The sequence below is a fragment of the Gasterosteus aculeatus genome, chromosome Y (assembly GCF_964276395.1).
Source record: "Gasterosteus aculeatus chromosome Y, fGasAcu3.hap1.1, whole genome shotgun sequence".
In the NCBI taxonomy this organism is placed as follows: Eukaryota; Metazoa; Chordata; class Actinopteri; order Perciformes; family Gasterosteidae; genus Gasterosteus; species Gasterosteus aculeatus.
The window spans coordinates 12349762-12362186 of record NC_135709.1 but is presented as its reverse complement, the minus strand read 5'-3'; the positions used below and the strand labels follow the sequence as shown (position 1 = coordinate 12362186).

The 12425-nt window shown below is 43.5% G+C and overlaps 1 protein-coding gene across 6 annotated transcripts in view; it reads left to right on the top strand.

The window, feature by feature from the left end:
- Positions 1-10031, top strand: part of LOC120812567 (UPF0606 protein KIAA1549L-like) — an 82826-nt gene extending 72795 nt beyond the window's left edge. For 3 of the 6 annotated variants that reach the window (XM_078097753.1, XM_078097751.1, XM_040168663.2), the window contains 8 exons: positions 63-195; positions 2127-2368; positions 2624-2789; positions 3865-3962; positions 5536-5681; positions 5772-5926; positions 6032-6101; positions 6964-10031. In XM_078097753.1, coding sequence (XP_077953879.1) covers positions 63-195; positions 2127-2368; positions 2624-2789; positions 3865-3962; positions 5536-5681; positions 5772-5926; positions 6032-6061 — 970 coding nt within the window. In that variant the 3' untranslated portion in view covers positions 6062-6101; positions 6964-10031. Of the gene's footprint in view, positions 1-59; positions 196-2126; positions 2369-2623; positions 2790-3864; positions 3963-5535; positions 5682-5771; positions 5927-6031; positions 6102-6963 lie in introns of all 6 variants that reach the window. The other 3 variants (XM_078097752.1, XM_040168664.2, XM_040168662.2) reach the window with 1 other exon arrangement.
- The last annotated feature ends 2394 nt before the right edge of the window (positions 10032-12425 follow it).

The following is a 12425-nucleotide window of genomic DNA, read 5'->3' as shown; positions in this document are numbered from 1 at the left end:
ACCCTGCGCTGTTGCTGCTGTATTTTGAGTGTTTGTCTTTTTTTCTCACGCCTGTCCAGCAGGTACTCCCACCCACGGGAGCCCGCCTACTGGAGCCGGCAGTCTCTGAGCAGCCCGAGCCCTGTAGAGACGGAGATGGACCTGCTGGTGCTGAGAGAAAGATCCAGGAGGGGCATCCGTAACAATGGCTATGATGTGAGTAACATTGCAAGGTCACAGACCTTTTGAGGTGAACCAGAGTACGTGTCTTTCTTCATAGTTTCACAACACTCAGAAATGAGTTCAGTGCACAGAGGAGCGTGTCGGAAAAAGTAAGGAAAGACAGCGATTTTATTTTTAAGTTAAAGCACCCCTTTAAGTGTGTTTGGAGAATGTGTCAGGGATTTACTGTGGAAAAATACCCAGCGGCAGAAGAATTTAGAAGATAGATCCCGTCACAAACTGTAATACATTAGCTGAGGTCCGACCCCTGACCCGGTGAGTCACACAGAGTGCCGATGATGAGACGACGGCTCGATCCCAATTCCTAAAAGGCACACAAGATGGCTGCGGCTGAGTAAAACCCATTCACTTTTGTCTAACTAATAAAATAATCTCCTGGGAACATTTCTGACTGTAATCCTTCCTTTCCCGCCTTCTCTGATGCCGTAAACTCACACCTGGAGGATTATCAAATCACCTCTCAATAAACTTCATGAACCTGCACCCTACGGGGAGATAAAGACAGAGGAAGGACAGGTAGGAAATGACATATAGAGATTATGGAAACGGGATTTCTTCATTAATACATACAGCATAATATGGAGAAAGGAAGAAAGGGAGGGGTAAAATGGGCACAGATATAGTGAGGGCGAGTGGATCTCTTCATGCACCACAGCGACTGCAGTGACCGTGCTACAGCTGAATGTCAATGGCTCTGAATATGATTATGACCTACTTATGGATTCAAATGGGAGGTACAATAGGGGCTTACAGACCTGGAGGAGCCAGACGGTGTGATTGTGTGCAGGTGTGCAAAGCCTCATTGGTAAAAAACTCTCAAATTTGTTTTTGTTCTGACGTCAAGTCAAGAACAATAAGTCATTTAAACATGTTATATGGCATTTTGCATACACTTTGGATATTGTGTAATATCCGCCAATTCAGGACTTGTTACGGGCAGAATCAAGTGATTCATCGCTGAAGAATAAATGAAAATAGGCTGTTTTTACCAAGTCCAATACAAACACATGTATTAACCGAGTGTAATGCGTGTTTTTGTGTTGGACTTGGTTATATTGGAGGAGAACCTGCTGCATTGAGTCGTTGTAGGTTTAATTACCTACAGTAACCCACATTACCTGACCGTCTGTTCCCGACCATCTTGATCCTCTTGCCTCAGTGAGTGCTGCCTGTTTTCTGCATCCGCCTCAACACCAACATCCATATTCTCCCACGAGCATTTGTTTCTCAGGAACCCGGAAGTTCAAACAGTGGGTGGTTCAAACTTTGATATGTTAGAGAGGTATTTGATTCCCATTGTCCCGTTTGTAAGAATACGTGTTCAAGATTTGGAGCCTGGTCGGGGTTATCAAAAACTCAGCCGAACGACTTCTCTCGTTCTGGGAAATTTATTTGTCAGATCACAGGTCAAGTATCAGCGCTGCGTTTGCAAAGGCAGGAGAAGTTCAGGCAGCACACAGGCCGGATGAACAACTCACTAACATCAGCAAGAACATCATGTTTTATAACCCTTGAAAGACAGAGAAGGAAAGATTTCTATTGGCCCTAAACTGGCGTAGAGGAGGACCTTCCACCTCCCGCATCTAAAGATCCGGTCACATCCAATGTCCAGACTCCTGACTTAACGTAAACATCAGCGAACAGAGTGTGTATGTTGAATAGTGTTGGTGTGTCTCTAACCCCCCTTTGGCTGGTAAATCTGCTAGTTGACCCGCAGACCTTGCATTCCTCAGCCAGGACATAAACTGACTCCCCATCCTGTCAGACTCGTGTCTGTCTGCTCGGCACATCCTGCTTCCCCCCTTACCTAACTCTTAAATCAAGACAAGACAGCGAACCCCCAACTAAGCCCATGAAAAGAACTTTTGATTATCACGTTGACTGAGTGCGCGAGTGCTCTGCAGGCCGAGCCGGAGCCTTTTGAGGAGACCAACATGGACCGTCTGATGAGCTCCCTTGGTTACGGAGGCGGGTCCACCGGTACCGGGAACGGCAGCCTGGGGGTGAGAGCTCACCGTGGCTCCGACTCCTCCACACTCAGCTCCCAGCCATCCATTAACGAGGTCCACACGCAAATGCACATGTTGCTAGGCAACGCCTTCAGCCTGGCACCTCCGGACCACAACCCCCCTTCTCCTCCGACAAAGTAAGTTTTATTTATTTTTTACAGATTATTTTATTTTTCTCGCAAATATGCATTCCCTTACTGTGTAGGAAAAGATAGAAGTTAGATAGATAGATAGATAGATAGATAGATAGATAGATAGATAGATAGATAGATAGATAGATAGATAGATAGATACGCATTCTGGTTCAGAATGATTCCCAAGCCACGGCTGTTTTTCACAAAGGGAAAAACGGTAAAACTGCAGACTAACATTTTTTTGATTGTCGCCAACAGCCACCACCGTCACCACTACCATGCCCACAGAGCCTACAACCCGTCCCACACCAGCCACTACAGCGACGGGGTGACGAGCGCCCCGGGGACCATGAACCATCCCTGCGGAGGCAGGCAGAGGAGTGCGGGATACGAGGACATGCACCAGTGTAGCCTACCCAAACCGGTGAGCACTGGGACAGAGTTTAAAGGGACAATTCATCCTCTGTTGGTAGATGTAGCCATGCATACTCTGTTTCCCACTCAGCGGCCTCCACCACAATACAGTGGAGGGAAACGGAATTCCATACGTGGCGCTCACAACTGTCTGACTGTGATCTGACTTAGTTTTCAACAACAGTGTTGTCCATGGAGAGAATGGAATAGGATTGAAATCATATGACGGAAATGTATTAAAAGTGCGGGCAGGTATGCATTTTATCTGATGGACGAGAATAGAAGTGAAAGTGTTCCCATTTTTCTGTTGAATATGATAAAAGCAATGCCTCTTTCATGCTTGAATTTGGTTTAATATGTTAAGTCAGGAATATAGTGTTTGAATCCTATACTTAAGTCAAAGTGGCAAGGCATTAAAAAGTCACTGATATTTCACCACGAGAAATTATGTTTCAGTTCCTGTGTGGCTCCAGTGACTTCTAACGATGACAAAGATGGCATTGATTTGGAGACGTGTTTGGTCCAACACTCACTCTCCTTTTAGCTCTTTTCGGACTCCACCGATTGTCGAGAAAAACCTCTGGCTGTTCACCCGCTGGTCAATAACTTTGTTTTCCGTTTTGTGCTGGAAAGGTATAGTGTGCACTGTGCAGTTTGAAAACAACAACTGAGATGTGTTACAGAGAAACAAAACAGTTTGTAGCCAAAGACATTCTGTTGAGGTGGAGTGAACTGCAGAGTTAATGATTAATACTTTTCTGGGCCGCCTCTAAGCAACATATTTTTAGATTACACATAAAAATTATACAGAAAATTATAATGACTGCTTGGAAAGAAGTAAAGTTAAGAGTTAGAACTTAAGAGTAGAATCTGTATCTAATGTTGGCACATAGTCTTTATTATTTGGACCCACACTAGGTGAAAAGGACTGAGGGAAACAGGTGTCAACAACCCGAGCACACCTCACACAGTATGAGTCCGTATTTATCTCCGCTGTTGCTCTCATCAGACACACATCTGCTTTTGTTCTTTGCATTTTGTGCTCCGTAGAGTCCAGATGACAGTTATTGAACATGTGTCTGCAGGGTTTCCGGTTCACTCAGCTTCCAGATATGGGCATTGGGTCTCCTCCACCACTGATCCCCTCGAGACCTGGACCGCCACCCGGGACCTCACTGCGACGGTACCACACCCACACGGCCACAGATCCTGTATATTCAAACACATAATACAAACACATACAAGCAAATAGAACACACATGCCACAAAAGTGAAGGCTCTACAACTAAATAAAACCGAGTATCAAAAGTCACGTCACAGTCATGTGCAGGGTAAAAAATATCTACAGCATTAATCAGCATCGTTTGTACCGACTAACCTCCACATCCACGTCTCTATCCGGCCAACATGGTAGCAGCATCATTGGAACTGAGCAGCCTCTGCATTATTTTGCTTCTCGGCTGCGGTGGGTCTCCCGGAGGGACGTGTTTGCCATCTAGTGGACAAACTAAGAAGACAGTGCTCAGTAGTAAACATCTGCAGAGTGACGGGAGCGAACACACATTTTGATGCTTAAGTTAAAGTGATTACAATTCTCTAACTGTGTGTGTGTGTGTGTGTGTGTGTGTGTGTGTGTGTGTGTGTGTGTGTGTGTGTGACACTGTTGTTATTTCGCGCTAGAGACTAAAGACTAGAAACAGAACTGTATAAGTAGTTAATGAGTCAGCTTGTCAAGTTCCTCTGTGCTCTTGGGGAGGAATGAGTGTGCACCTTGAAGCGTTTCCACACATGCATTATTGTCCTCCCAATCCTGTCAATGACATCATCTGTCCTCTGACCTCCTCCTATGGCATCACGTGTACAGTGGTTGATATTTCTACAGTGCTGAGGCCCTAAGAGATAGAGAGAGGTCATGACGTCATTTGACCTAAAAATTGAGAGATTTAGAAGTTTTTGTATAAATATAAAAAAACAAAGGGTTTTTTCTAGTTATTGATCCTTATGGTAACATTCAACTGTATTATTGACAATAGGTTTTTGGTAATTGTTTTTGCATTCAAGCACATCAGACATACAGAAACAGAAATACCATAGACATACAATACAGTGATGGAAGTCACAGGTGTCCGACTCATTCCCTTCGTCCCCACCTGTCCCCTATTATTAAACATGTCAAATAGAATATCCTGCTACACTCGCAATATAGCTGCTCACTTCCTTTATAGTGCTTTGTTTGTCTTTGATGCTGGAATGCAACATATACCAACAGATAAAACCAAAAGTACAAGCAGACTCAATACACAATCTATAAGATCTATAACAGAATCATAGGGGTGTTGGCAATATGCAACTGAGATACTTTCAGTAACTTATTTCCATAAAAATCTCAAACCATTTTTAAGTTTTTGGGGAGTTTCTAGAGATGGCCCGTTGGCATTCATAAGTTCTTATGGGATAGGTAGTTAAAACTCTTGAGGATTGGGAGATTCACGTTAGGAGCGGAGTATATGAGATACGTTGAGCTCTACATCTTTCAGTGCTCACCCTTTAAAGTGACCTCTCTTACTCTTCCAATCGTGTCTGCTTTGTTGACCTCATTGTTGTTTTACATGTCCTATAAAAGTGATTGATATGACTTGTCATCGGCCCGTCAACTGAACTGCTTCGGGATTTATAAACAGCTAAATGCTTTAAGGGATTAGCCTCCAAAACAACCCTAAACCCCTTACTGTGTGGCTCTCTTCTCCACTTAACAGTTCCACCCCGGATGTTAGTCTGAAGCCCCGTGTGTCAGAGGCCTTAGACCTGCAGGGCCAGCAACATAACGGCACCCCGTACCTGCCGCTGTCCAGGGCGCCCTTCCCCGCCGTCACTGTCGACCAGACCATCAGCACCTACTCAGGTATCACGGAGCGCCAGCGCTCAAATGCAGACAGTAGCTATGAAGACGCAAAGTTCAGTCATTGTCTAAATCTAACCTCACGTCTCACAGGAAACCCAATAACAGCAGTCTACGCTATATCTGCCAACCGCCCGGGTTACTCAGACTACTTCGTCATGTCGCCGCCGTCCTCTTACCGTAGCCCATCCTGGATGTCCTACCCACCTGAGCAAGACGACCTGCCGCGGCAGTGGAACGACACGCCGGTGAGACACATGTCTTTCAGCACACGGCGTGCTGTAAAACACTTTACCTGTGCTGGTGCTTGTTTGTCTCCGAGGTGTGAAGCAGGTCCTCTCTTCTCTCCGCAGAACTCGCGTCATCTTGAAACCATCTGCTGAAATTGTTTGCCTGGGACACTGGATGAAAACGGATCGCTCGGTAGGTCATATCCTGCAATGTTATGTTGTCATGCTTGCATAGCAAGTGGAAAATTGGTATTTTGGTATATGGTGCCTTGTTCAAGGTTGAAAAATGAATACAGCTGCAGTCCGGGTTGGATTTGTATTATATATTGTTCTGTTTTATCTCTATTGATCTGTGTAATGCCCCTAGTCTTTTGTCCAAAGTCCAAGCATTGCTTTGGTGTAACATGTTATAGTACAACAGAAGATGGAAAATAGAAGTGGATGGTGCAACACAAGCAATCCCGATGTCTGAAGGGTCTGATAATCAAACAGTAGCACATCTGATGACATTCAACCTTCCCGAAATCTAACATATTCCCACCATAGCGGAGGCCTGACCCGCCCTACTCTGCCTCTTGTTGGCTTATCGAGTTGGGTGAATCATGTATTGGCCATAGTAGGAACAAATCAAGGAGGCCTAATGACGTCTTTCTGCATAATAATTATCAATGTGTTGCAATAAGAGCACAGACTTTCTTGGCAGTGAGCCTTTGAAACAGTGACCCATTGTTTTGGGGGATAATGGACTGTCAGACAAATGGGAATATTTTTGGACTATTTGGGTTTTGTAATACAAGACTGCGGAAAACAACGAGCAGTCCCTAAACGCAGCTAATAATTTTGCACTTGGCTCCCCTTCAACTGTCAGACCTGTGAAGACGGCTTGCTATTGGTCAACGGCAGCAGATCTGCGTGTCAGTGTTCACCAAAGTTGAACTCTATGCCGTTTTCTTCATTTGCAATGCTGCTGTCCAGGACTTTGTACTGAACGGACACACCACATGTAAAACATGTAGCCTAACCTAAATCTGTAATGGAATGTGTTTTTTCTTCAGGTGTCCCTCTGGATCGATAGAGGACCTCCCTCCCACCAAAAACTCTGAAGCTTTATCACTTCGGCCCGGTCCTGCTCCTGTCCGATTTAATCATCTGTGGTTTCTCCAGCCGGCCCCTCTCCTCAACTGGGCAGGCCTTCATCTATCCTCTCTCAGTACGCTTCATCTACAGCTCAAAGCAATTCTCCTCCACCACGCTTCTGGACCATGAGCCCCTTCACCTGCCGATCCAAAGCTCTGCTTGTTCAGCCGTAATTCTCTCTCTTCCTCTATTCTCTCGGGGCACCCTGAGCCCCGTGTCCCCACTGGCCCTCACCGGCCCCTGGGGAGCCATTAGTCACCACCTCTTAACAAGACTGCCTCCTCCGGGGTCACCACCGTTGTACAACAAGCGGCCCCCTCACACGGCAGAACTGAACTGAGCTGAGGTGAGCCGTGCAGCGCGGAGGTTGCAACTGTGCTTCCCTGCGTTAAGCCACACGTGTGTGCACTGCTGATGGAACAGGGCGAGTAAATCACAAGGGCCACCCTTCTCCCCAGCAATCGACACACTGTGACTGCCGTCTGCCCAGCACACGATGGCACCCAGTGCTGCGTTATAAGCACCCCGGGGTCCCAAACAAACGTGGCCGGTTGTCTGCCTGTGCTCTGGAGCCGGACTGAACCGCCGTGGACTTGATTTCCATCACGAAGCCATGAAAGCTGGACTGACTTAAAACTGTGTTTTCTTTTGTCGATGATTCCAAATTCTTACTGCGTAAACAAACAGCTGGTTGATATGTGTATTTTAAGCTTAAGTGGGGGAAAAAATAATTTGAGGAAAACGAAAAAAACAAACTTGTCTTTAGCTGTCTCAATTTCTGTTTTTGGATATTTATGTGCTTTTGTCTTTTACTTTTGTACATTGATTGTTATCAATGAATTACTGTATAAAATGCAGTGAGTGTTTCTCTTTCACTCACCTCTACTTCAAGGCAAAATAAATATATAGCTCATTCTTTAAAACAGAGATATCTGCGGCTTAGTTTTCCGTGGTTATGATGCCATTTCGGTGCTTTAAAAAAAATGAAAACAGGAATACTTTGCTATATTCCATCAATCCGTTATGATGTTATGACTGCTGATCATTAGGAAGACTAAGGGTTCATAATTAACTGAAATCCAATCACGTGTAGTTCTGTGTTTTGTAGCTTTGCAGCCAACGCAGGGTTTGGTTTTGCTCTTCAAGTTAAATATAAAAAAAGAACAACAATACAACAATGACTATATGATGACTTGGATTTGAACCAATTTCAAATCTGGTTTGACTCTCCGGTCTTTTGAGATTATTTAAACACACCAGTACTCTTAGAAGAGCAGTTATTTTACTACGAAGGTGTCAGCTGTATTCTACTGTGTGAGCATTGGACTTGATTTGTGTCGGTCTTGAAGAGAGATGCATATTTGGTCAGTGAAATATGGTTTAGTACTGTTCAAGAGACGAGCTCAGGCTCAGGTGAGCCGCATATGTAACGATTAAGTGTGTTACTGTACATAGCAGATGATTTAACGAAGAGATTTATGTAAGTGGGAGGGATAACACTTTTCTGACGGCATTCTTCCTTACTTATTTTCCATGGCGTTTTTGATGGGGCGAAGTGGAGAATCTGGATCATTTTTTTTCTCACCATTCTACAAATGGCCTGATGGATTGATTCCAGTGATACAAGAGGCAGATCTTACCCTGCATTAACAGTTTTCTTTACGTTTGGACAAAGCCAAAATAGCCATAACAGTATATACTGCAATTTGTTTGTATAAAGAATGTCAGTCTAAATTATATTTAGCCTCATTTTTTCTGAGGAGAACTGGAATTGTGTAAGCGCACTGTATGTAAGGCTCCTCATCTCACTTAGATGGTACCAGAGGAGATTATAGCCATACTTTTACTTCACCAACATATACAGTGTTATGTTAGAGGTTCAAATGAAATCAAATGGAAGTATATTAGATAGGAAATTATAGTATAGATAGAAATAGGTAGGTTAGTGCGGGATGTTTATCATGACAGGAGCACTTTTCATAAAGAGCCAGAACCTCGGCTGAAACGGACGGGAGCAATGCAAAAATGCTGTTGTATAGCATAATATATATTCAGATTGTATAAATCTACAAACTTCGCGATTGCTTTCAAGTAAGCCGGAAATCTGTAGACGCATTCATTTAGTACAAAAGTGTAAGCCGGCACTTTTTTTTGGATCCTTAAGCCGGAACTGCCGGTGACCACACACTAAACAATGTTAAGTGAGGGAACCGGATATTTTAATGACATAAGGAGGCGTTCTCTTAATAGAAAAGGGCAAAATTACGCGTCGTGAAGTTGATATTTTCATAAATTCTTAAATGTGACTATTTTTGGCCCAAAAACGAATTTGCTAGCATTGAGAGCGCTATGTGGGCATATATAATTTCTTATACAAGCGGAAACGGTTGTAATAGGAGACTTCAGTATTTCTAGTAGCCCTGCCTCAAATTCTACAATCATTTAACACAAGGCCTGTGTCTAGAAAAAAGGTCGGATACATAGTCGTCTTTCCCAGTTTCTAAATCCCGGCCCTGCACATGACGAATATTACACATGGATAGGAACGAAGGGAAAAGGTGATGAGATGACGATGTTGGATCTGCACACGGTTCTATTATAATTTTGAATCATCAACATTATCATCATCATTATCATCATCATCCTCCTCGTCATCACTGGAGATCTTATTGGAAGTCATGTTGAAGCGTGGGGGCGGTCGGGCTTTTGTTTTTTATTAAGCAGTGATGTTAAGAAGGAAGCCTTGATGCTATGCTATGAGTTGATGTGCAATGTTTGTGCTTTACACGGGTAGCGGCAAGATGGTTTTATAGATGGCGGACTCTGGGATGGACCGACAAGCCAATAGTCCTCTCTCCGCTGTTGGAGTGCTGATGATGTCACGCTGCCGTCGGTGAAGTCACGGTGACGACAACGATGAATGCTGATGGATGTAGTTATGCAGAAAACGTTTGGGTGAAATTTAAACAATAAAGACAAATTACCATTCCCCTTGTTGTTTTGTTTGTGTGTCATTTTCTCTTGTTTTCTCCAGATGTTGCCTGGCTGATGATACACGCTCCTTGTTATTGACTAATGAACTGGTGTGCATGTACGTACACTAGATTCCTATACCAGGACCACTAGAGGGAAGCAGCACGCCGAGGAGGCCTCCTGTGTGCAACGCCATCCACACACACACACCACTCGATCGTTCTCTGCCTTTTCAAGAGTTTCAGAGTGATCAAAAGCACCGGTCTGCTCATATTTGTGTTGTTGGTGCATGTGTGCAAACAAAAGGGAATACATTGAGGTAGTGGCGTATGAATAAAACATGTCAGAGAATCTTTTCTGTCACTGAGATGAGAGCTGGGCTACTATCAGTGACCTTGACTCTTCAAATGCAAGTGAGCTGTTAGTCAGTGGGAGGAGATGTGACCGCGGGGGCGGCAAGGGCCTTTTTTTTGGTAAATTACACACAGCCAGGAGTCAAAACACCTCCAGAACTGGTGATTGCAGACAAAATGGATGGAGATATGGGACCTTAGAAAATTTGGTTTCTTTTTACAGAAATATGGAAAGAAATGAAAAAGAAGAAAATTCACCAGAAGAAAAAAGGTTGTAACAAGTTTGTTCCTCTTGGTCGACTTGAAGAAAAGTTATTGAATCCATCACTGCTGTTCTCAAATAGTTTCAAACTTTGTTACTTCCTTATTGGGTATCACGGTTCAAAGGAATGTAGGTCAGCAGATTCAAGAACCGTGTGAAAATCATGCTTTTAGCCATTTCATCTGTGGTATCCAGTTATGGCTGTCATAATGGATGTAATCCTTTATGTAAATATATTGTCTACTATCTAATGTATTATGATTATATAACATCCATCAAACCAAGCCTTTGTTCAATAATTGTATTGCAATATTAGGGTTCTAAAACTGGAAAGTAGCAGTGGTTTTAATCCGTTGCACCCGAGGCAAAACGAACCAGAACAGGATTATCATGTACTAATCACGAACAAATATACAAATATATCTGCCCGCATACAACTATACAGGCAGAGGGCGGGGTTTATGCGTCTGCCCATCTGGAGAAGTTAAACACTTCCTGAAGGAGTCAATGGTTATGGACGGCCAGTGTTAGGGTTAGGGTTCGGAAAGCCCTCGTGGGGGTTCTTGTCCCGGCCGGAAACGAAGAATCAAGAGAATCAATTTATTCAAATTTAAAAACCAAAAAGCATTTAATAGCTAAACAACGTTATAAGGAATACAATTACAAAGTTAAATACAAAACGAACAGTAAAATATTTCGCGAAATAGAGAATTCTCTGAGCAAGTCTAAAGTGACTTATCAAAGCGGCTGCAGGAAAATTCTAACAGTCCTTTCCCCTGTTGTGGAATATTTCAATAAAAGCTCGGTAGAAGAGAATGATTTATCTGATAAAACAGAGTCTTGATGACTGATCAAAGTTGCAAAAAGTCCATTTATTGCTTGCAAGCAGGAGATCAAATACACAGGCACGTATTACGGTGCTCTGTGGAGATGGCGTCTCCGAGCAGTAAAAAGGCTGAGTTTTTTACACATGTGAAGGACATTCTCCGTGCCAGTTACGAGAAGCTGGTTGAGATAAGAACCCAGGTGAAGCTGAGGGTAGCACACACACACAAGATCCTCCTCAGTGGCCGGTGCAAATCATAATTAATTGACATAGAATAAAACGTGGATCTGGAACTTTCGTACCGAATAAGATATGAACCAAGGCCATGAACAGAAGTCCTTTGTTTTGAAGCTTCTATGAGATCGAGTCGACCGCCCTCCCTTCTCAGCGCACAGCTGCAAACTAACATTTTGTATCATGCTGCTCTTTGCACATCAGGGTCAAATACAGGACACTTGAGACACGGCTTTAGCACAAAACAATGTTATAATATATTTTACCATTACACCCCCCTTTGGTAATTTGAAAACTCTTGAGGTGTGTCTTCTTGGATGCATTTGAATGTCATTGGCTCCTTCAAACGTGTCTCTTCCTGGATTGTCCCCTTCATGTCGAGGTGTGAAGCTGCAGCTGTAACCTGAGACCTCTCTGTCCTATCTGTCCCTCACATGCCAATAATTTAATTCAATTCAATTCATTTTATTTTGTATAGCCCATAATCGCAAATTACAAATTTGCCTCAGAGGGCTTTACAGTCTGTACACATACAACATCCTCTGTCCCGAAACCCACCATCGGCACAGGAAAAACTCCCCAAAAAATGAAAAAACCCTTCCAAGAGGGAAAAAAGGGAAGAAACCTTAGGGAGAACTTAGGGAGAACAAGGGAATACATTCAATGTAGATAGATTTGGCTTCATGCCTCAATGAGTGGTTATAACAAAGCATGCATAGCTTAAGTCTTCAT